At 37.2% G+C, this 25,254-nt stretch overlaps 1 protein-coding gene, 1 long non-coding RNA gene and 1 pseudogene across 5 annotated transcripts; 1 reads left to right on the forward strand and 2 right to left on the reverse strand.

Annotated features, from left to right (window-relative positions):
* Nucleotides 1-1,515: 1,515 nt before the first annotated feature.
* On the reverse strand, nt 1,516-5,641 carry LOC148554067 (uncharacterized; annotated as a pseudogene).
* A 13,984-nt stretch (nt 5,642-19,625) lies between these two features.
* On the forward strand, nt 19,626-24,290 carry LOC107610195 (uncharacterized). Of its 4 annotated transcripts, none has more exons than XM_016312295.3 (12): nt 19,626-20,174; nt 20,631-20,767; nt 20,853-21,363; nt 21,448-21,535; nt 21,703-21,765; nt 21,878-22,041; nt 22,303-22,378; nt 22,564-22,623; nt 22,717-22,842; nt 22,933-23,154; nt 23,235-23,335; nt 23,446-24,290. In XM_016312295.3, the coding sequence occupies exons 1-12, from the start codon at nt 19,759-19,761 to the stop codon at nt 23,606-23,608; spliced, it is 2,127 nt and encodes a 708-aa protein (XP_016167781.1). In that variant the 5' UTR covers nt 19,626-19,758; the 3' UTR covers nt 23,609-24,290. The 4 variants fall into 4 exon arrangements, with proteins under 4 accessions (XP_016167781.1, XP_016167784.1, XP_016167782.1 ...); XM_016312298.3 differs by having other exon boundaries at nt 23,517-24,290; XM_016312296.3 differs by having other exon boundaries at nt 19,640-20,174; nt 20,637-20,767.
* On the reverse strand, nt 23,837-24,946 carry LOC107610197 (uncharacterized). Its single transcript, XR_001613435.3, has 3 exons — nt 24,707-24,946; nt 24,482-24,607; nt 23,837-23,950 (listed from the first exon to the last, which is right to left on the reverse strand). It is a non-coding gene; the product is annotated as an uncharacterized LOC107610197 (long non-coding RNA).
* Between the last annotated feature and the right edge of the window lie 308 nt (nt 24,947-25,254).

Below are 25,254 nucleotides of genomic sequence, written 5' to 3' on the forward strand. Positions count from 1 at the left end.
AAGATTTTATATGTCATGTCCAACGTGCGGATTCAATCCAATACGTGCTCAAGTTGTTCAGAGTAGAATGGCACATTGCCATATTCTCTTCCTATGGGTTTAGGGTTTAATTAGAGTATAGATTTTTTTTTTTTTTTAATTTTGGGGCCTCCCTAGAGAAATTACTGAAAATATAACAAAATTAGGATGAGTATATCTAGAGTGGTTATTAGTATAATAATTTCAATTCTTAAAATTAAAAAAAAATTATAAGGAAATAAGGAATAAGATTTAAAATAGAAAAAAGTATAGACAAAATAATAAAATGCACCGTTTGTTTATAATTACTTTAAAATTTTGGATGAAGTATATTCGGTCACACAACTACCTACGTTTTATTTGACTGTGAAATTGTGACTCATGCTCTTACAAGAAGCCTTCCCTATCTTGACTTGCACTGATTTTGTTTGTTTAAGAACTAAGAAGAGAAGCATCGTAAGACACGTAAGAAGGGGAATAAAAAAGTTTAACTACTCGATGGCAGTGATGAAATCAGCAAATTTTAAGAGTGAGAGTAAAAATATATATATTAAAATAAATTTTATTAAATATTATTAATTATACTTAAAATATAATAAAAATATAAAAATTAAAAAAAGTTGGTGAATAATTTTATTTTTAAAATATTATTTATTATATATAATTTATAAAAAATATTTTTAAATTTAAACTTAACATTTTAATTAAATTGTAGATAAGTTGTCATTTTAATTAATTTTATTTTTATTTATTTTTATACATATTTAATAAAAAAAAGATTGAATCGTACTTATTGATACTAGTATTTATAGTTTAAAGCTAGAATTATATATAAATATCACAAAAAATAAATATGTATATGAAAAATATGTTTTATATAAAATAATAAAAATTTAATTTATAATTATTTTTCTTTTTTTTTTTAAATAATTAAATTTTTATATATTTTTAATTTAATTTTAATATATTATCAGATTAAAATTTTAATATATCTATTTAATTATTATTTTGTAATTAAAAATATTATCTTTTATATTTATTAAATAAATAGTTATCTAAAAGAATAAATGTAATTAAATGATTATGTAAAAAAATGTATGCTTTAAAATATCAAAATTAACTTCTATGCTTTTAAATAATTGTTCTACTAGTCACAAAAAACAAAAAACAAAAAATAATTATTCTACTACTCATTATAATTTTCAAATATTAATTACCTCTCATTTAATTAGGAAGTTTATTTGTTATAATATTTATGACATAAAATATTTTTTAATCTAAAATAATTGTTACAAGCAGATTATTTAAAAGATAAAATTAAAAATGTTATATAAATTTAAGGGAAAAATACCATAATAAGCCAGCATCACTTCAAATTTACGTATATCAGCCAAAATGAAAATCGATTCAGCAATGAGCCAAATCGTATTTTAATGTAATTCGAACCAGGCTAGTTCGAACTGCATTTAGTAATAAATCGAACCAGGCCAGTTCGAATTACCAAGAAAGACTTGAAGGTAAATCGAACCAGGCTGGTTCGAACTAGAATTGCATGTAATTCGAACCAAGCCAGTTCGAATTATAGGTAAGTTAGGTCTTCAAGTAATTCGAACCACCCTGGTTCGAATTACACTTATGCTAGGTTCTTAGTAATTCGAACCACCCTGATTCGAATTATTAGTGATTGGGCTATATAAGGAGTTCGAATCAGCCTCATTCGAACCATTCTCACCTTTCCCTACCCCACCAAATCTCAGAGAAAACGACCCAGATTCTCTCCGACAAAGACCTGAACGGAATATTCTGCTGATGGGGGACGATCCGGCACGGTTATATCGCTTGGACGGAGTCGCCCATATAGCTGGGGTCATCAACGAGGAGGTTAGTACGGAAATAACTTTGTTCTACCGGTACATGTGAGTTAGTGGTTTTGCATGCGGGTTAGATGGTGGTTTAGTTGGTGGTTTATGTTAGTGGTTTATGTTAGTGGTTTCTGTTAATGGTTTATGTTAGTGGTTTATGTTAGTGGTTTATGTTAGTGGTTTCTGTTAATGGTTTATGTTAGTGGTTTATATTAGTGGTTTATGTTGGTGGTTTATCTTAGTGGTTTATGTATGTGGTTTATGTAAGTGGTTTACGTTAACGGTTTATGTTAGTGGTTTATGTTAGCGGTTTAGTTGTGGTTATTTTATGTTAGATCTTTCATGTCAGTGGTTTATGCTGGTTTCTTATGTTAGTTGTTTATGCAAGTGGTTCTCGTTCTTGGATTTTTAAGCGGTCATATTTAGTACGATTTTTTGGTTTATCAATTATCGTGTTGATTATGTTTGTGACTGGTAATTAAGTTGGTTCTAATAATGCGGTTCATTTCTTCCGCAGCCTCAGCGATGCATCAGGAGCATGCGGCAGCAGCAGGGCATGCTCCTCGATGACAGATACGTTCCGTACCTGCAGATGGCAGGTCTTTACCATCTTGCAAGGCTGAACGATAGATGGTTCCGGTTGGACGAGGCCCTTGTCAGTGCGTTTGTCGAGCGATGGCGTCCGGAGACGCACACGTTTCATATGCCGTTCGGAGAGTGCACGATCACACTCCAGGACGTGGCATACCAGCTGGGTTTGCCAGTGGACGGGCGTTACGTCAGCGGCTGCCTATCAGAGTTCCAGATATACATCGAGGGTGGCCGTCCAGCCTGGGTTTGGTTCAAGGAGTTGCTTGGAGTGGTACCTCCTCCTAGCCAGGTTCAGAAGTACGCGGTCAACTGCAGCTGGTTTCAAGAGACTTTTGGTGAGTGTCCGAAGGGAGCTGATGAGGATACTGTGCGTCGATATGCCCGTGCGTACATCATGATGTTGTTGGGCACGCAGCTGTTTGCGGACAAGTCCGGCAACCGCATTCACATCAGATGGCGCTGGACTTGGGTCGGGACCTTTTGGACATTACTTTGTTGGAGTACCCGCCGACGACCAGCCTCAACAGGACGGCACTCCATGGGTTATTCCCGGATCACAGTGGCAGGACTTCCTTGGAGCAGATACGCTTGATGCGGACTTCGGCAGTCCACGGTTTCTAGAGGAGATTACGGCTATCATGCAGGAGGACGAGCCGGGCAGGAGGCGTGCTCAGACCTCCGGCACGCAGGCACCCTTAGATGTTGATCTGAACGAGCCTGCTACGACACCTGTTGGTGACCAGTTTGGTTTGGGAGGTACCCCACCTTCCGCCTACACCGCTGCATCAGAGTCTGTCGCCGGGCCGTCTGCTGCACCTGTCCATTTTACGCCACCCGCACAGCCTGCCCCGCATGAGGACGCGGATGAGATAGAGGATGAGGAGCCGTTTATCCGCAGAGGTCAGAGGCCACGGGTACCCCGTCGTTGTGGGAAGGCAAGCGATACTCTGTAGGTACCCAATGAGAAAGAGCCCGTCGGAGTGGTCTCGGCTACGGTGAACTCGGAGTTATCCCGGTCATACAAAGTCATCGTGAAGCACCTGGCCGTCTTCAAGTTGGCCTCTATACACTTCACCAAGTACTGACTGAATTGTTGTCCGGTTCCCATCTGGGCCTCAGCCTCTCTCCCCTTGCGAACAAAGAGTTCCGCAAGCCTTCCATATGTTGCCTTCACCAGAGAGCATACAGGGAGGTTTCTGACACCCTTCAGGATTGAGTTCACACACTCGGAGATATTCGTCGTCATGTGACCGAATCTCCGTCCCTCATCACGATGCTGAGTCCACAAGGAATAATCAATCCGGTTCGCCCACTCACACATCGCCGGGTCTTCAGACCGAAGAATATCAAACCAGTAATCAAACTCAACCTCGATCTTGGCATATGCGGCATTCACTAGAAGCCTACGTGCATCTTTGCCCTTGAAGGTAAGGGCAAAATTAGCCGCTACGTGTCAAATGCAGAATGCACGGTATGCAGATGGAGGTAACCAACCTCCGTCCGGAGCCTCAAGCGCAGCCTTGATGCCGTTATGCCTGTCCGATATAACCAGAAGACCGGGCTGCGGTGTCACGTGCTGTCGAAGGTAGGAGAGAAAAAATGACCAAGACTCTGCATTCTCACCTTCTACTAGTGCGAATGCAACAGGTAGAATGTTGGAGTTCCCGTCCTGTGCAATCGCGATGAGCAAAGTACCCCCGTACTTCCCATACAGATGGGTGCCGTCAATGCTAACTAGGGGCTTGCAATGGCGAAATGCCTGGATGAGCGGTGAAAATGTCCAGAAAAGTCTGTGGAAAAAAGCTTGAGACTCGTCTACTTGTCCACTAACTCGAACGGGGCTCGTCCGTAGGATTGCAACAGTACCGGGCATCGTCAACTGGACTTCCAAAACCCACCTGGGGAGCTCGTTGTATGACTCATCCCAGTGACCGTATTCGAAGGCAATTGCCTTCTGCTTCGCCATCCAGACCCTCCTGTAAGTCGGCCTAAACCCGAAGTGTGCTGCCGTGGCATTTAGGAGAGATGCTGACGGATGCATCAGCCCTAACCATTGGCATAATGAACGCCGAAATCACATGATAATCCAAGCTCCTGTGGTCACTCGAGATGGAGGTCGCAAGACAAGTGTGAGGTCCATTGTACCGTTTGACCTCCCAAATGCCCTTCCGCTGCCGCAGACTCAGTCGAATCAACCATGTGCACCCATTCCCAAACTCAGAACACTTGCCCACATAACGGTGATGATCAGACTCCACAACCTTGTACTGTACCCCTCGCCGGATGCTGTAAGTCTTCACACTTAACAGGGCCTCATCTTTATCCTGAAATTGCTGACCAACATGAAACTCTGTCAAACCAGCAGTCCCTTCAGCATCTCTAGCTCCAAATCCAACAGAGTGCCCTGAAACACCCTCTTGCCTCATGGCATCCAGGTCCAAAGAGGAAAAATGTGGTGGATACTGTTGTGTGCCAGAACTAGAACCACCGACCGCCAATGCAGGCTCAGTCGCTCCAACCTCGTCGCCGCTGTCATCCTCAATCATATCCGGCTCGACGTCGTCCTCCTCTACATCACCCAACACTCCGTCTCCGACGCCAACCGGTGGTACTCCCTGTAAAGCGTTCGGCAGAATATCAACTGATCCTACCACGTCGCCTACTCCATCATTGAGATCAACAGCAAAAGATGGGGAAGCGACTGGTTGGACCGCTGGCTCGTACACAGGGACGGACGAAGAAGCAACGACAGGCCTGAAATTGGAACCGGCCGCCGCGGCTTTAGTGGTGGCATTCCGGTTCGAACCCCCTGAGCTGGATACCACATCAACCAGCTTTGCCAACAACTCTGGTGTCCTCACCTCGGAAAACTGCCTCCGACATAGAAACATGACTTGCAGGTCCTCATCACTACCAATTGTGAAACAATCATACTTCACGGTATCCTGCAAGACAGTGATTGGAATGCGATAGAAAAACTTCTTAACTCGCTTCGCACCTTCCAGACCAAGTTTCATCAGCACAGATCTAACAAGGTCATCATAGCTCGTCGTTGGTTTCACGACAATACAGAGAGGATCCTTATCTGTAAACTTCACACCGGAGCGAGTTTTCCTCTTAATGGATCCTTTGTGGTGAACCAAAACCACAAAACTCTCCTCACTAGCCATCTTACACCCTCTAATGAGAGCAACTCACGTTTACAACCATATATATACTACACTGTCTACCACTAAATCGAACCGGACTGGTTCGAATTTGGGTTTGTGTAATTCGAACCAGCTTGGTTCGAATTACTTGATGCAGCGTCTCCCCATATAATTCGAACTAGCTTGGTTCGAATTATGTGCTGCAGTTTCTTCCTCTGTAATTCGAACCACCCTGATTCGATTTACTTGAACCAACTTCTCTCCATGTAATTCGAACCTCCCTGGTTCGAATTATTAATGAATGGAGTTCGAACCATGCTGGTTTGAATTATATAAATATAGGGTTTGACTCATTGCTGAAACAAATTTCACTTTGGCTCATTTAGGTAATTTGCAACTTCCCTTGGTTTATTCTAGTTTTTTGTCCTAAATTTAAAATAAAGAATATTAATTAATAGATAAATACTATTTTTTCTTATCTTAACTCATTTTTGAAGGCAAAAAAAGATATCGATAAATTTACTTATATTTAGAAAACTAAATTTTGGTTTGGCAATTAACTAGTTGATTAATTTTAAAAATTATATTATCACTGTTTATTAATTTTTTATTGAGTTAATTTATTTACTTATTTTTAATTTTGATATTAAATCAAATTTAATAAACTAAATATTGTTACATGTTAAATTTAATAAAAAATTATTTTTAACATAAATCTCAAGATAAAATTTTATAAATTTTTGTGGGGATAAAAATATAATTACAATGGAAACAAATATATATATATATATATATATATATATATATAGAATTTTTTTTTAAACTTAGTAGGGGTAAGTGTCCCCCTCCTCTAAACTTCAGTCTGTTCTTATTCGGTGGGTTTCTATAATTTTATAAAATAAATATTAGAGTGAAAGACTTTTTTGGTCTCTAATCATTTACCTGATGAAAATTACGTCCCCTAACTAGGAGTGCACATGGGGCTCGGATTCGCCTTAACCCAGATCCGATCCTAAATAATGACCAGGTCTATTTATGAGATCCTTATCCGACCCTAAATCTGATGAAATCGTGTTACTTTTGGGCCACACTAAAGTCGGGTATAAACTGGATGAAGTATGGATCTTGATCAACTTTATCACGACATCATCAAAGTTTGGATTCTACATCTTTTGAACCTCTAAATTTTAGAAAATAATTATTCCATAACATTGCAACATTCACATAATAATAATTTAGAGTCTAATAATAATAATTTAAAGTTTTATAATAATAATTATGTGGGTTAAATACTTTTTTCGTCCCTAAGGTCTGAGGTTAAAATCAAAACCGTCTCTGACCTTTTTTCTTATTAAAATCATCCTCAACGTTACAAAACGTTATAAAATCGTCATTTTTTTACCTCAATTTTAATTTTTTGACTAAATTACCTTTAACAATTACTAAAAATAATATTAAAAAACAAAAACAAAACCCTTCAACCCCACCCCCGTTATCTCTTCACTCTCTTTCCTCCCATCTCCTTCCTCCTACTCTCTTCGAACTCCCCTTTCCCCCGAAACCCCAATTCTTCTTCTATCCCTTTTCGCCACCCTACCATCTCTGCCCTCGCCTTCTTGTCCACCTTCTTCTCCCTCTCCATCGCCAACCTCAACCCTTCCTCCATTGGCGTCGGCCTCACCTTCCTCATCTCCCACTACGACCACTCCCTCGGCGATCCCAATCCCTTTTTAGTCCTCAACGATAACTATGTCGGCATTTACCTCAACAGCGTCGTTTCAGCTCAGGCCGCCGATTTGAGTCTCCTACACCAGTGTGGCCGCTGCCATCGCATCATGTCTGAGGTGGGAGCTGCTCTATCGGCGTCGAGCTCCATCACCATCATCGAGCTTCTGGTGGTGAGGGGATTTACTCTTCTCCCTCTCTCGATTTGTTCCTATTCTCAACCACAGCTGCGACAGTGCCAGCAGCAGTAGCTTCCCGCACCGTCGCTTTTTTCTCCTCTTTTCTTTAACCGTGACGGCAACGGACGACAGCAACACCACCCCCTCTTTTGAGTTTCCTGTTCCTATTTTTGTTCTTCCTTTTATTATTTTTTTTATTTTTGAAGAACGTAAACATCATTTTTTTCTTTTTAATTTTTTTTAATTTCTGTTGTTGCTGATTTTGGATCTGAAGTTACAGTTGATAATTGCTAAATTATTGTTTAATCTGAAATTTCTGTTGATTTATTTTGGGAATGTTGCTATTGATTTATTTTATGGTTGTTGCTATTGCTGAATTTGCTGTTGCTGAAAGAAAAGGGTTGGGGGTAGTTTGTGGGCGGGTGATAGTGATTTAGGATGATGAATGGGTAATAGAGAGAAAGAAGGTGTGCTGGTTATGGTGGTAATGGTAATGATTATGGTGGCAGTGGTGATGGCGATGAGAAAAGAAAAAGGGAGAAAGATGCGTAGCGATGATGATGATGATGCAGAAGTTAGTAGTGAGGGTGAGGAGGGTTTTTTATTTTTGTTTAAGGGCAAAATTGTCTGAAAAATATCGTTTATGGACAAAAGGATGATTTTATAATGTTTTGTAACGTTGAGGATGATTTTAATATGAAAAAAGTCGGGGACAATTTTGATTTTGACCTCAGATCTTAGAGAAAAAAAAAGTACTTAACCCTAATTATGTCAATTACACACTAAACATTCAAATTTCAAAAGACGATTGAAACAAAGTTAACAACCAACACAAGATTAACATAATAATAATTTATAATGTCATACCAACCAATAACAACAAAATATTAAGTAACAAATAACTACAGAGCAAAAGTCATTTGATTCGTAGCTTGCTATCAAGATTTTGAACTTGATTCTTGTTGTGTGGATGTTTTAGTAACATCTGCAAAATATATAAAAATTAGTCCCTCAAGATTATTATATGAATTAAATTAACCAATAAAAAAGGAATAAAGACATCATGGTGCCTATGGTGCAAGGAATTAGGAAGCGTCCAGGATCTGGAAGCTTCTGAGGTAGCTTCTGCTGAACCAAAGCTTTGAGTTCTTTGGAAAGTACTGGAGGTTCTTCCTCCAAAGGCTTTGTACCAAATAGCTTGGCATTCAACTTCATAAGAGCTCCTAGGTTCCAAGCAACTTGCTCTTCCCTAGTGTCTTCATCCTCATTAGAGGATGAGTATTCATCAGAACTCATGTACTACAGGAGTGCATGCAAGGGAACCTCTATGGTCTCTATATGAGCCTTGGCTTCCTTTAGTTCTTGGATAGGATTTATTGAGTGGGTACTGAGTACTCAGGGGGTGTGCCTTTACTGGCGTTCAACGCTAGCTCTAATGGCTCTTTGGGCGTTGAACGCCCATGCTGTATACCCTTACTGGCGTTAAATGCCAGTTCCCGTACCATTTTGGGCGTTAAACGCCTAGCAGGGATGTCCTGGCTAGCATTCAACGCCAGCTTTCCTGCCTGCTGGGGCGTTGAACGCCCAGTGAGGTCTTCCTCACTGGCGTTCAATGCCTTTCCAGTCTCTCCAATTTCGGTCTCAACCTCAGTGGTGATGGCCTTGCACTCTTCTCTTGGGTTCACTTCAGTGTTATTAGGAAGAGTGTTAGGAGGGGTCTCAGGGATCCTTGATGAGTCCATATTTTACGATATATTTTGGTTTAATTTGAGTGGATTTCATCACATAAACCCACATTTATTCATCTAACTAGCATGCTTTTGAGATTTCTTCCTAAATTGTGCTTGAAAGTAAAAACATGCTCTTTTGTACTTAATTTAGTCAATTTTAATTCACTTTAATCCCATTTGGTGCCTTGATGTATTTGTTAAGTGATTTCAGATTTTCAAGGCAAGTATGGGTTGAAGAAGTGAGGAAAAGACCATGCAAAAGGGAAGAAACCATGAAGAAATGGAGTTTGGAAGTTTCAGCACCCGTACGTACGCACAAGTATGCGTGCGTTCGCACAAGAGGGATTTGCGAGTGATGCGTACGCGTGACCTAAGCATATGCGTGGATGGATTTTTTCCAGGCAACGCGTACGCGTGACCCGAATTACGTCAGCTCATTAATTGTAAATCGCTGGGGGTGAATTTTGGGCCTCCAGAACCCAGTCCAACTCATTTCTGAAGCTATATGAGGCCAAAGTGAAGAGGAGTGAAGGGGGGAATTAGGTTTAGCTTTTTTGATGTTTTCTCTTAGTTTCTAGAGAGAGAAGCCCCCCTCTCTCTATAATTAGGATTTTTAGCTTAGTTTTCTTTTAATTTCAGCACTTTAATTCTTGCTTTAGTGTAGTTTCATTTATGTTTCTATGCTTTCTTGTCTTTATTTTCTTCATCTCTTTTGTTATTTTCTCTTTTATGTCAATTTTTATGTTATGAACACTTTTGTTATTTTAATTCTAATTAATGCAAATTTATGTTTTCATGTCATTTATTGCTTTCTTTAGTTGTTATTGTCATTTCCTTGCTTTTGGTATTTTAGAATTTATTTTTAATGCAGTTCAATATTATTTTATTTTCATGCACACCAAGTGATTGATAAAATGCTTGGCTTAGTTTTCACTTAGTTTTTCTACACTCTTGGCTTGAAATTGATGACTTTAGTGTTCTTTGAGTCATTGATGTCCATTCTTGTTTGATACATTAGAGTAGTTAGTTGATTTGGTCTCCATTGACTCTATGTGACCCTTAGTGTTGACATAGGACTTATGGATTAAAATTAGCTATGCCTATTTGACTTATTTTTTATGTAAGGTTGACTAAGTAGGATTAACTCTTCATAATCATCATGTGTTTGTGGTTAATGGCTAGGATAGGTAGCCTTAGCTCTCAATTACTTGCCAAGATGCTTTCTTGCATTTGAAGTTTCCTTTCCTTGCATTTAAATGCTTTGATGTCTAATTTCTTGTATGTTTAGTTTTCACACTCTTGGTTGAGAAATTGGGTGTTTGGATGGAATTGAGTTGTGGATGTCCATTCCGCATTGTGTGAGAATGGTTAATTAGTTTGGTTTCCATTGACGCTAGTCTTTCACTAAGTAATTAGTGAGTTGACTAGGACTTATGGATTGAGATTAATTACGCTCTTTTGACTAATTCTCAAGTAGGATTGACTAATTTGGATTAATTCCACACTATTGCCATGTTTGTGGTCCACAACTAGGATAGAAAACCTAAATTACCCATTTCTTGCCAAGAGTCCTTTTTAGCACTTAATTTCCATTTTCATTGTTTCTTATTGCTTTGATTTTAATTCCTTACATAATCATTTAATTCCTTGCTATTTACATCTCTTGCTCTCTTGCTTTCATTGCTAATTTCCCATGCTCCCTCTCATAGCCAATAATTGTAGATTTCATTACAACTCCTAGGGAAGACGATCCGAGGTTTAATTACTCTCGGTTATTTTGTATTGAATTTAATATTTGATCTTGAGAATTCATTGTTGGTTTGGACTATGCTACCAATGAATTGATTCTTGTCTTTGATTGATTCTAGATCAATAAGAATTCTCACGTTATCAATCCTCTTGCTCAGTTGACCAATCTGTACCTCCAAATTTCTGATGGAGGATCTTGTTTCAGTTATGAAACTATGAGTGGTCTTAGAGAGGCTGGAGACTAGAATGGCTAAGTCAGAAAGGCTCTACTTAGGAGTCTCCAAATTTCCTTGAGAAAATGGGAATGGTGGCCTGTTGTTGAACCTATTCTGGGTTCTTTCACCTTGATTGTTATTGAAACCTTGCTGAGGTTTCTGTTGATCCTTCCATGAGAGGTTAGGATGATTCCTCTATGAAGGGTTATAGATATTTCCATGGGGTTCTCCCATGTAATTCACCTCCTCCATGGTGGGTTGATCAGGATCATAAGCTTCTACTTCAAAAGAAGCTTCCTGAGTGCTGCCAGCTGCAGCTTGTATTCCAGTTAAATGCTGAGAGATCATATTGACCTGTTGGGTCAAGATCTTGTTTTGAGCTAATATGGCATTCAGAGTATCAACTTCAAGACCTCCTTTCTTCTGAGAGACCCCATTGTTCATAGGATTTCTCTCAGAAGTGTACATGAATTGGTTGTTTACAACCATCTCAATGAGTTCTCTTGCTTCTGTAGGCGTTTTCTTCAAGTGGAGTGATCTACCTGCAAAGCTGTCCAATGATATTTTGGACATCTCAGACAGACCATCATAGAAAATTTCTAGGATAGACCATTCTGAGAGTATGTCAGGAGGACACCTCCTGATCAGTTGCTTGTATCTTTTCTAAGCTTCATAGATGGATTCACCTTCTCTTTGTCTGAAGGTTTGAACTTCCACTCTGATTTTGCTCATCTTTTGAGGAGGAAAGAATTTAGCCAAGAAAGCATTGACCAGCTTTTTCCAAGAGTCTAGGTTCTCTTTTGGTTGAGAATCCAACCATATCTTAGCTCTGTCTCTTACAGCAAAGGGAAAGAGCATAAGTCTGTAAACCTCAGGATCCACTCCATTGGTCTTAACCGTATCACAGATTTGCAAGAATTCCGACAGGAATTGGTGTGGATCTTCCAGTGGAAGTCCATGGAACTTGTAATTCTGTTGCAGAAGAGAGACTAACTGAGGCTTAAGCTCAAAGTTGTTAGCTCCAATGGCAGGTACAGAGATGCTTCTGCCATAAAAGTCAGAGGTAGGCATGGTAAAGTCACCAAGCACCTTTCTTGCCTCTCCTTCATGTTCGGCCATGTCTTCAGCTTCTTGTTCAAAATTTTTTGAAAGGTTTCTTCCGGAGTGTTGTGCTTTAATTTGTTGTAAGCTCCTCCTTAAAGTCTTCTCATGTTCAGGATCAAGATTAAAGAGAGGTTCTTTATCCCTGTTTCTGGTCATAAACAAGAAAAGAAGAAACTAAGAAAAGAGGAGAATGGGAGCTCTATGTTCAAGAACAGAGGACTCCTTGTGAGATGTGAAGAAAGAAGAGAAAGAAGAATGAAGATAGAAGAAGGAGAAGAAGAATTCGAATAAAGAGAGGAGAAGAATTAGAAGTAGAAAAGATAAACAAGAATTAAAATATTTTTATTTTTGTTTTATTTATTTATGAAATTCGAAAATAAAGGTTAATAAATTAAAAAGATTTGAAAATTAAATGATGAATTTTCAAAAATATAAGAAAGAGATAGAAGAGAATTTTCGAAAATAGGAGAGAGAAGAATTAGTTAGGAGGTTTTGAAAAAAGAAGAGAGAGTAAACAAGTAACTAATTAAGAAAGATTTTAAATAAAGATAAGATAGAAGATTAGAAAAGATTTGAATTTAAAAATAATTGAAAAAGTCCACAAGATAATATAAGAATTAAAAAGATTTGAAAAAGATTTAATTTTAAAATTTAAAAGAAGATAAGATAGAAAAGATAAGAAAAGTTAGGTTAAGAAAAGATAAGTTTTAAATTTAAAAAGAATTTGAAATTTAAGATCTGAAATTTTGAAAATTAAATTTTGAATTTTAAATTTGAAACAAGATAAAGATTTGGAAAAGATTTGATTTTTGAAAAGGTTTGATTTTGAAATTTGAATTTGAAATAAGATAAGATAAGATTGTTGAATTTTGAAGAGAGATAAAAGATAAGATAAGATTTTGAAAAAGATATGATTTTTTGAAATGATTTGATTTTGAAAAGATTTGAATTTTGAAATTTCAAACTAAGATAAGATAAGATAATGATTTTGAAATTAAAATTTGTAATTTTTAATTAAAATTTTCGAAAATTAATTAAAGATAAGAAAAAATTTTTTATTTTTTTGATTTTTTTATTTAATGAAGAAAGAGAAAAATAATAAAAAGACACCAAACTTAAAATTTTTAGATTTAAGACACCTACTATGCGAAAATTTTAAAGAAAAATACAAAGAGACACAAAACTTAAAAATTTTAAGATCAAAACAAAAAGAAAAATAAGAACACTTTGAAGATCAAGAAGAATACCAAGAACAAAACTCAAAGAATTCAAAGAAAACAAGAACATGCAAAGGACACCAAACTTAAAAATTTTAAAAACAAAAGACACAATTTTTGAAAATTATAAAGAAAAGACACAAGAAGACACTAAAATTAAAGATTGACACAAGATTAAAAAAAGAAACTATTTTTGAAAATTTTTAGAAAGAAAGACTCAAAGAATTCGAAAATTTCAACAAAAACAAAAACATAAGACTCAAACCAAAAACAAAGATTAAATAAAGAAAAGAAAAGGTTTTTAAAATTTTTTTTTGATTTTTTCGAAAAAAAAAGAAGAAGAAAATAAAAATAAAAGACTCTAACAAAATTAAAGACAATACCTAATCTAAGCAACAAGATAATCCGTCAGTTGTCCAAACTCGAACAATCCTCGACAATGGCGCCAAAAACTTGGTGCACGAATCTCCACACTTCGTACAACTGAACCAACAAGTGCACTGGGTCGTCTAAGTAATACCTGAGCGAGTCAGGGTCGATCCCACGAGAATTGTGGTTTGAAGCAAGCTATGGTTATCTTGCAGATTTTAGTCAGGTGAGTAGGAGATGTTGGTATGTTGTTTAATAGCATAAAAGGAATAGTGAGATCTGAACTAGGTTGACCTATTTACAATGATAAGAAGATGGTTAAGGCTTGGAGATGCTTTGTCCTTCTGGATTAACTCTAGTCTTTACTGTCTTCTTCAATTGTGAATGATTTCTTCTATGGCAGGCTTTATGTGATTGTCGCCGGTTGAGAGGTCGCTAATGCTCCTCCAGATCTGAACCCCAGGGTTAGTGTGGATCCATTCTGATTGAGGGTGAAGCTCCTACAGTCCATTCTCCTTAATGATCATACTCAAAACGCCACAGACAAGGTCAAATCTTCCGGATCAAAGAATGCTGCACCTTTGGGTTCTAGCCTCTACCACAGAGACCCTAATCTTCCCATACCTCAGCTGAACTGGTGTCTCGAGAAGTCCCCAAAGAAGTTGTGGATTAGCCGTCTAAGAAATGTATAATCAAGTTGGTGGTTCGATGCTTTCCAATTACGTATTCACACGAACCCAAGAAGAACACAGGTGGTTGTCAGGCACACGGTCTTAGTATGAAGAACGAAGATGATTGTCACGGTTCATCCCATTCATCAAATTGAATAACGAAGATACATCTTAGAATTGAATCAAACACGGATTGAAGAGAAACAGTAATACTTTTATTAATCCATAAAACTTAGCAAGGATCCTCCCTTCAACCTAGGAGGTTTAGAAACTCATACTGATAGAAAATACAATGTGAAAAATGAAATATGGCCGATCTCCCTTTGAAGATCGTGTAAAACTTCTTTAAATACTAAGTTAATGACTAAGGATTACATAAGAAATGGTAAAACAGTCTTTTAGTGCTAAAATCCACTTCTGGGGCCCACTTGGTGAGTGTTTGGCTGAGCTTTGATGAGATCCACATGCTAGGAGGCCTCTAGGGCATTGAACGCTGGCCAGGGGGTCCTCTTTGGGCGTTTGGATGCTGGTCTCCTCTTTGTGGGCGCTGGACGCCTAGACTGGGGCAGGACTGGCGTTGAATGCCAGTTTTGGGCCTTCAATTCTGAAGCAAAGTATGGACTATTATATATTGCTGGAAAGCTCTAGAAGTCAGCTTTTCATATCCGTTAAGAATGCTCCATTTGGACTTCTATAGTTTCAGAAAAGCTCTTTCAAGTGCAAGGAGGTCAGATCCGAACAGCATCTGTAGTGCTTTCTCTGTCTCTGAATCAGACTTTTGCTCTAGCTCCTCAATTTCAGCCAAAAAATACCTGAAATTGCATAAAAACACACAAACTCAAAGTAGAATAAAAAATGTGAATTTTACACTAAAACCTATGAAAACTTAATAAAAATTAAACCAAACATACTAAAAACTATATGAAAATGATGGCAAAAAGCGTATAAAATATCTGCTCATCAAGGTCTCCTGTATCAAGTGAAATTCCAATGAAGAAGGAGGTTGTGGAGGCATATAAGCCTAGGATTCCGTATCCACAGAGGCTACTTGAGGTGACAAAGTAACATGCAAATCACTCCCAAAAGAATCAATGCAAAATCTTGCAGAAGGAAGAGAGGAAAACAATCAAGAAAGTCCACATTCCCATGAAGCAGAAAGTTGCATAGAAGGTGAGTTCATTGGATCACCAATCCAAGAGGTTCTTGATGAAGGAGACACCCCAACAATCACACAACACCCAAAGCTTGAAATCAAAGAAGTGAAGGCAATCAAGAAAAGCACTAAAAAGAGGATTGTGACCAAGGAACGGAGAACAATATCCATGAAGAAGAAAAAGGTCAACAACAAGCAATCCCACCCCTAACCCAACAATCAAAGTGAGTCAAGCTAATAACAAAAGAAAGCTTGCTGGGAGAAGATCAAAACAGGGGACATTAATTTTCTCCTTTTCCCCCTTGAAGTCATTTTTCTTAACCAACTGGAAGAAGAGGAAGAAAGTTAACAACCACATGTCAAACTAATGACATTAAAAGAGCACTTGTTGGGAGGCAACCCAACCATAGGTAACACTTTCTTTCTTTGCTTAGTTTACTTTCAAATAATTTGGCATGAGATTGCATAGAATAAGTTTGGTGTTTCCATACAACAAATTTAATTTCCAAATCTTCACGGGGTACTTGCATCATTTTCAAATGAAAGTGTCACATTAAGTTTGATATTACCACTTACCTTTCATGCAAAGTACCATGCACAACTCACTTATTGATGCAATCACATTGTTTCTGTTTCTTTCTTGTGCCTTTATTATTATCTTTAATTTTTCTTGCTTAAACACATGCATTACTCACATCTCTTCTTAAAGACATTCATGATTAATCATAAACTCCATCACCACAGTTTTATTTGTTGCTTGAAGACAAGCAATCATTTTAAGTTTGGCGTGGGAGGAGAAGAATAGGAGGAAAATGACAACAACAATGATGAAGATCGATAAGGTGGTTAAGTTTCTTCTCCTCTTATTTGTTTTTAGTACTTTCAATGGCATGATTGTCTTCTATTCCTTTTATATGCATGTGTGTTATTCCTTTTGAATAAGCATAGTTTGATTTTTAAGTTGTAACATGTTGCTCTGATATCATAACTATCATCTTAAATTTAACAATAATAAATGAAAAGAGCATTAAATGTTTAATCTACTAATCCAAAAAGAAAAACAAAACAAATAAGAAAGATTTATTTTTATTACTCCAATGGCTTAGTCAGTTAGTCTTAATACAAAGACAAGGACAAGTGGAGTTGAAGAGCATTGCAAAGAGCTCGCTAACAACTATGGCACAATAACATAAAATGCACAGATATAACTTTCTAATTATTGATATTTGATTTTTAAATAACATCAAATTTAAAGTCGAAGGGATCAATTATAGTTATTGACGGTGCATATTATAAAAATGAAATTACTGTTCCTACTTCCTAAACAGAGATTCACAATATATCATAATTCCTATGATTTGCTGATTGCTATCTCTAATCAACAACTTCTTCCTACTTTCGTCTAGTCTGTAACTCCTATCATTGAAGTATTCAAAATATAAACCAAGAAATTAAACAAAAAAAAATCAATTTTGTTTGTTTTTTCCAAAATTAAATCAATTATGGTAAGAACAATATCAACAATTTTATTAGTTTTTTCTAAAAAATAACAAAACGAACAAAATAGGTGAAGTATTTAGCACCCAGTAGGCTAGTAGTTGTAAGAAAAAAAATGAAAATCAATGGTTTTTAACAAAAACAAATTACCTGCTCTGCTGTCTTACGATGAACACTATGCTGGTGAAAAGTCTGAGTCTTTGAGAGGTGGTTGACGGTGAATTGTTAGTGCGCACGGTGATTAACGGTGAGCTGCTGGCGTGGTGGTTGATCAAACATGGTGGAGAAAGAGGAAGAAGGTGAAAAAAGGGACATTGAAAAAACTAAAGAAGATTGGTGGTGAAGGAGGGAGTGAGCTAAAAAGCACAAATGGCATGGAGGTGTGAAGGAAGAGCTCTCCGCTGGCCGTTGGGGGCTGCGGCGCTGCGCCTCTGGAAAGGGTTGAGAGTGTGTGTGTTGTGCCCTAGCCCCTGAACATGAGTCATGTGAACTGTGAAGACTGAAGAATAAAGTTGTGAACATTGAACATGAAGTCACAAAATAGAATGTATATTTTGTTTTTTTTTACTACATATACACAGGTCCAATGGGTCAGGGCCGAGTGACTCGAGCCTTAGTCCGAACCCAATTTAATGAATAATTAGGGCCATTTATTGAAACCTCGGGTCTGACCAAGCCATAATGAAGTCGGGCCAAATTAGCCCCGAAGTGGCTGAATTTGGTCTGGGTTTTCGAGCCAGACCAGGTCTTGTGCACCCTTATTCTTAACAATTATAAAAATACAAATCGATCCCCACCTACCTTCATATTTGTTCAATCCAATCCCTGTTACCGGTTGGCAGTAGGTCACATGCTGACGTGTCAAGTAACGTGTCTATGTGGCTGTCTCCTTCGTAATGCGGATAAATCGCCCCCTGAGCTCTTCAACTATCTAGCATGATCTCTTCTCCGCTTCTCTCGCTCCCTTTCCGACGCCGCCTCCTCTCTCCCTCTGAAACTCTCTCTTCCTTCTCTTCTCCTCCCTCTTCACCATCGCCTCCCTTAGCTCCAAAACCCTAATGCCAACACCTCCAATCTGCCTCACCTCTTCCTCGGAATCATCATCAAAATCATTATCATCGCACTCACACTCCTCTTCATCCTCATCACAATCATCATTGTAATCAATAATATCATCATCAGAACTTGAAAATTCGAGGTACTGATAGTGTATATTTTGGACTTTTATGGAGACATCGCACCATGATCACGTGAAAGAGAAGACGGAGGGATTGCGGTGGTGGTGGTAATGGAGGGAGTTGACGTGGTCGGCAACTAATTTGAACTTCTTCTCACGGGTCTTGAGCTTAGCGAAGAGTTTAGACATAGGAAGAGAGAATTTTGGAAAGAGAGGGAGGATTTGTTCCTATTACGAAAGAGACAACACTGTAAACATGTTACCTAACACATTAGTGTGTGACCTGACCAATTTGTTATAAGGAGTGGATTAAACAAATGCCTAATAAATAAATAATTAGGAACTGAAAATAATTTTTACTCTAAATATTAAAATGTCGGTAAAAAATAAGCAAACTATTTTTAAAATATCCATTATTGTATTTAGTGTAAGTTTTGAATATTAAATTTTCATAATGTTATTTTTATTTTAACGGTTAACAGAGACTTAATTAAAAATATTCTTTTAGTTATATAAATTTAGTTATAAATTTTCAAATCATAAGAATTTAGTTAAAAGTTTGATAAAAGTAAACTAAGGTCAATATACTATTATTATTTATACTTATACTTAATTAAGTTTCCATTTGAGTTTTACAATTTATATTGCTTTTAAATAACAATACTAAAAATTTGAATAATGAACTGATGATAATAAGATAATTACATTATTTATTTAATTAGTTCATTTTCACTCTATTGTTTCGTCTCTACATCCTTTCTTAACCCTGCTTGTAGCAACTTTATTATTTATTAAGTTCTTCTCCGTTTACCCCTTCTTCATATGACTTGGTAGTTGGTTCTTTCTTTCACATGTCACTCTCTACATGCATGTCATTAGCTAACCATAGCAAATATTCCTATTAGTGGCAATATTTTTTTTTTCAAAGGGTGTTAAACATTAGCAGTAGAGACTAATCAAAACATTAAATGATAATTATAGAGAAGTAATTTTCAACGACAAGGTATTTAAATTTTGGTGAATTTTTTATCATATTAAAAATAAAAGGTAATTTGACTTCACGCTATTTTTTCCAATTGGACGTAATAAGTTTGTGATAGTGAGTATATCCCATTGTGAACGCTTAATCTGTCTTCAAAGTTTACCCGTTTAATTTAACCAAAAGTCAAAGGTGTTGACCACTTAAACCTTGATAGAATGCGTATATTGAAATTAATTCAAGTCCAACACAAAACACAAGGCACAGTATTATTTTGAGAAGTAGCGGAGTTGCTTCCCACGGTTGACGGAACTTGTAACTTATTCCTCTTCCTATGCCTCTGTCGTCATAGCCAAAAAGTGGCACTCCTCACATGACGACGACGACGACGACGACTTCAGAAACCACAACCACAGCCACCGCCACCGCCACCGTCCTACTCCCTTCTTCTTCTTCTTCTTCTTCTTCTCCGTCTCAGATGGATTCTTCTAACTATAACAAGCCTTCTTCTTCTTCTACTTTTTATTTTTCTTGTTCAACTGTCTCTTCAGCTGCCGCTGACAGCAAGGGGCAGTCGATTCAGCAGCGGAGGCTTACGAGGCAGAGGAGACTCCGCGACCATGACGCTGCCACCGACACCTATTCCTTGCCGGCTTCTCCTCTCCCTTCTTTCAAGTCCTTCGACTCGCCTCCCGTGCCTCTCCCCCTGCCACGTCCTGACTCCCCGTTGACCCGCCGTCCCGAGTCAACTAGTCCCAATTCCGGTCATCCTTTCTTTGCCACTCCGCGGTAAGCCCTAAGCATCATTATTAATGTTGCCGTGCCTCTCAGTTTCTAGTTTATTATCTTCACTTGGATTTGTGTTTGATTATTGTATTGGACTTGGTCAAAACTTCATACTTTATATCATATAGGGTTTTTATGCTTAGTTTATAACTTTATATACCTTGTCATAAAATCTCAGTAGTCTTTGGTTATAGACAGGGCTGCTATGTTTCTTGTTCCATTTATTTCTTATGCGATTTTTTTTTCCAAAAATGCCATGTGCACACCAAATCAACCACCAAATTAACTGATTTTAATGTATATTTTGTATTTCAATATGTATTTTATACTCGTACTTGATTTTAATAGCTGATTTTGGTTTTGACGTGTATGTTTTTTTTCTTTTTAATATAGTTTAATGAAATCAGCTCCTAATGAGTTATAATTTGATTCCTTTTGGTGTTATGTTTGTGTATAAAGTACCAGAAAGAGTGCGGATCATGATGCAGCTAAAAATGTGAGATCTCCAAGCAATTTGCGCAGAGCATCTTTTGATCCGACGATCCAGAGTGCAAGATATTTAAGGGTCAATATACCATCTACAACGGTGCTATCTGGTGATTTCTCCATTATTGTTCATGTATTGAAATTGAATGTTATATGTTTTTGGTCATGAACCTTATTAGCTTGTCATATCTGCAGGCAATATTGCATACAAAGATCCCCAAGAACACTCTCATGAGAGTTACTCTGAGACTATTTCTGAGTTGAAACTGCATTATGCTGCCAAGAGTGCCCCAACAAGCGTACTATCCAGTCCTGTTACAAGTCCGCGTAGATCCAGCAACTTAGATTTCTATGATCCTTCCATACATTTTATTCAAGATTTCAATGAAACTTTCAAAGTGTCACCGGCGAAAACACTTCACAGTCCAGACCTTTCTTCCCTTCGCGGCCGCAGTCCCTTCCACACTCCTAATAACATTCGAGAGGGATCTCAGCCTTATAATCTTTGCTCCAAAGAGCGGCCTGAAAACAATGCACATCCATTACCCCTTCCGCCTAAATCTCCATCTCCATCTCCATCACCGGCTCAATCAACTATCATGCATCAAACTTCTGAAATTTCACCCTCCATGAAGAAGGGTCAATGGCAGAAAGGGAAACTCATTGGCCGTGGATCATTTGGAAGTGTTTATCATGCTACCAACCTGTATGCACTTCATTTTTTTTGTTTATTGACTTCAAAGTATGCCTTCTCTATCATAACTCATGTGCATTCATGTTTATCTAACAGAGAAACGGGAGCATCGTGTGCAATGAAAGAGGTGGATCTGATTCATGATGATCCTAAGTCTGCTGATTCCTTAAAGCAACTAGAGCAGGTTCTACACTCAAGTCTTTTAATTTTTAATGTTGATCTAAATGGGACCACAGGAGCTGATGTCTGTTCAAGAATAGTTTGTAAATTTCTTTGGATAACTAATGGAATATTATTTTGATCTTTTTGGACAATGATTAGCCTGTTATTCTAAACAATTCCTTATTTCAGGAAATCCGAATTCTCCGTCAGCTACACCACCCTAACATTGTGCAGTATTATGGCAGTGAAATAGTGAGTAAATTTTGCTTCTTGTTCCCACTAGACTTATAGAATCTAAGTAAAAGTTTAAGGCTTTTTATGATTGTCAAGTAAGATTGAATATCTAAAATATCTTTGTTGTTAGGTTGGTGATCACTTGTACATATATATGGAGTATGTTCATCCTGGATCAATTCATAAATTTATACATGAAAATTGTGGAGCTATGACTGAGTCTGTTGTTCGCAATTTCACTCGGCATATTCTCTCTGGATTGGCATACTTACATAATACAAAGACTATCCACAGGTAACAAAGTTTGATGAAAGGAACGAACGTAATTGGTTTATCTCTCAGCATATGATATATAATAATCTAATCTGATGAGCAAGCTGAAACAAGCTTATACGTATGCTCAAAACAAATGAAAAAAATCATGAGTGTATAACTAACATTCGTGCTGCCTACAACTTTTGTTTTTTGGGGTTCCATTTCTTGCTAATAAGGTCTAATGGCCATTATTAAACCAGAAAAGTGGGGTCTAATTGACATTGTTGTTTATGGCTCTAGGGATATCAAAGGTGCAAACTTGCTGGTTGATGCCTCTGGCATTGTCAAGCTTGCAGATTTTGGGGTGTCAAAGATTGTGAGTTTCGAAGTTCTGTTGTTCTATCTTAGTTTATTTCATATAGATATATAAATATTCTGTTAATTTTCTCACCTGGTGTTATAACTGGTCTCTAGTTGTTATTACTAAAGAATTATCATTAAAGCCAGCAAGCAAATGCATTTTTTGTTTTTACAATTTTACTTGTGGTTTTCTTTTTCCAGCTGACAGAGAAATCATATGAACTTTCATTGAAGGGAAGTCCCTACTGGATGGCTCCAGAGGTAATTTATGAATCATGATCACTATGGATTACAGATTTCTAAATTGATGATGAGTAATGACATGCTCTTTTTCCTCTAATTTGTTGAGTGAAGCTTATGATGGCTGCCATAAAGAAAGAATCAAATCCTGACATTGCCATGGCCATCGACATATGGAGCTTAGGGTGCACCATCATTGAAATGCTGACTGGCAGACCTCCTTGGAGCGAGTTTGAAGGGGTGAGCGTCTCATTTATAATTGAACTTTCTGTTCTAATCTTCCCATGTAGTTTTATTAAACTTGTTTATTGCACTATTTTTGTGCATTAGCCTCAAGCAATGTTCAAGGTACTACACAGATCCCCACCTATACCAGAAACTCTATCTTCAGAGGGACAGGATTTCCTTAAGCAGTGTTTCAGAAGGAACCCTGCGGATCGACCAACAGCAGCAACCCTCCTTACACACGCCTTTGTACAAAATTTGCATGATCAAGATGTCCTAATTCATCCACAACAACTCTATCATCCTAAAGGAGACCCGGGACCAAAAGTAAGTGCTAGTTATCCTAGAATCTTAATTCTTAATCATGACTTGAACATGCTGATATGATCTTTTTTTATGCTCTGTAGGAGAATACACGCAAACGCAATAGCCCAAAACACAATTCAAAATCCAGTCCCAGACACTCCATTGGCTCCAGGATTATTAACAAGATTCATAATATAATCGGGTAACTTCCTTTTGCTGTTACTGTTAGTTAGTATCACATGGCTACCTCTAGCTGATTAATTGTCTTAGCTTAGCTTGGGTTCCTTTAATTTGTTGTTTGCTTTCTGACAGTGATAAAAAATATGATAGTGATGAATGTAATCATAGTACATCTTCTGCTGACTCTCCTCACTCCCTGACAGAAGTTAACGCTCGTCAACCTCCCCTGAAACCTACACTCAATTTCATGTCTCTTGCACCATTCAAGGTTATCAAAATCATCAGACACATTTGAAGGATACCGCGGTGAAGAGGCTGGGGCATGAATTTCTTCTGATTTTGCACTGAAGATCACGAGATGCATCAATATGCCAAATCACACTCTAGTAGTTCTTTGATTTGGTTGGATTTAAGAGATGTAAATGTGGTTAAATCGAATATTGTGGCATCCATCACAAGCTGCATTTAACCACATTTATCAAGTCTAACCAAACTAACTAACTATTGTATCATAGGTGATGTAGTAATATTGATATACCTTGTACCTTGTACCTTGTGATCTTCACTGAACGATCGCCGAGACACATCACATGATTTGATCACAACACTATTTGATGAGGATCATTTCTGTTCTTGCCTAGAAACATAACAGCCAAGGATATGATCAGATCATCTGATCTGATCTGTGCGAAAAATTTTGTATGATTTATCATGTATAGATTTTTGCAATGGATTAAGAACTTGGTTCATCATTGATTAGATTCTCTACTTAATCAATGACAAAAATCTATTCATGATAAGTTATATGAGATTGTGATGATCTAGTATACCCAAATATTGAAATAGAAGAAATAACACATTCATATTGATTTGTACTCGTAGTTATTATGTCTGTATATATCAAGACTAGGTTAGTCGACGAACTTCTTCCATGTAAAATTGATTTATTTTTTAATATATATAACCATTTTTCTTTCTTTCCTTTGTTTCCACAACCATAAAATATTGTCATTTTTTATTTTGTTTGAAGGGTACACTTAGTTATAATGTCATTTTATTTTGTTTAAAGGGCACACTTAGTTGTGAAAGTCATCTTTTCACACACTAAAATAGTAAGATTAATGCAGCTGTCCATTCAACCAGAGTAAATGATACTACAATTATAGACCTCAGTTGAAACGTTGCCAATTTATCCTTCAAAGTTGTGACTTTTCTTCTCAATTTTGCAACTCTTGGGTCATCCTCGGATTCTGCCCACCACACAAAGCACAAAGTACCCTCACTCTTTTCCAATCTAATCCATAAAAATAACACAAAAGCAGTCATATAAACAAATATCTTCAAATAACTTCAAACTATAACTATCAACAGAAACACAATATTTTGTACTAACCACATAATTAACACAGCCCAGAACCTGCATACAGGATTCTCTGCAGTGGACGAAGTAGCAAGCACGGGCCTCTCACCACAATAACATGTTGTCCTCCTTCGACGGGCGTCAAGGGCCTGGTTGCTGATTCGACCTGCTACGCGTGCCTTGGGAGCCTTGCGAGGCCATGGAATCGATAACCAAAAAGAAAGGAGGAGAAGATGCAGAGAAGAGATAGAAGCTGGGAAAGGTTTAGGATTTAGGATTTTCTATCCTTTTTAACTATTTATTATTTTACGTAGAGTATCCAAATTTTTTTATGAACTAAATTTAATAAAATTAAATAATAAAATAGTTATAACATATTTTTGTTATATTAAATTAATTTAGTTGAATTTAGTTAGGAAAAAATTTAGATATGTAATATTATTTTTTTATGTAGTTATTTCTTTTAGAACACTAACAGTAAGAAGGGGTGGTTTGCCACATTGGACACTATTGTTTATGTGTAAGTCCATACTAATTTGTTAGTATAATTGACGGTAAGATAATACTAAAAGTATTTTAGA

The sequence above is a fragment of the Arachis ipaensis genome, chromosome B7, assembly GCF_059453495.1.
Source record: "Arachis ipaensis isolate K30076 ecotype BB chromosome B7, ASM5945349v1, whole genome shotgun sequence".
NCBI classification, from domain to species: Eukaryota; Viridiplantae; Streptophyta; class Magnoliopsida; order Fabales; family Fabaceae; genus Arachis; species Arachis ipaensis.

Excerpts from the sequence above, each read along its gene's own strand:
- LOC107610195 (XM_016312295.3), top strand. The coding sequence starts at position 19,759 with ATGACGACGACGACGACGACGACTTCAGAAACCACAACCACAGCCACC. Across the intron at positions 20,768-20,852 it reads ATCTACAACGGTGCTATCTG|GCAATATTGCATACAAAGAT; the intron begins GTGATTTCTCCA and ends TCATATCTGCAG. Across the intron at positions 22,042-22,302 it reads AATACAAAGACTATCCACAG|GGATATCAAAGGTGCAAACT; the intron begins GTAACAAAGTTT and ends TTATGGCTCTAG.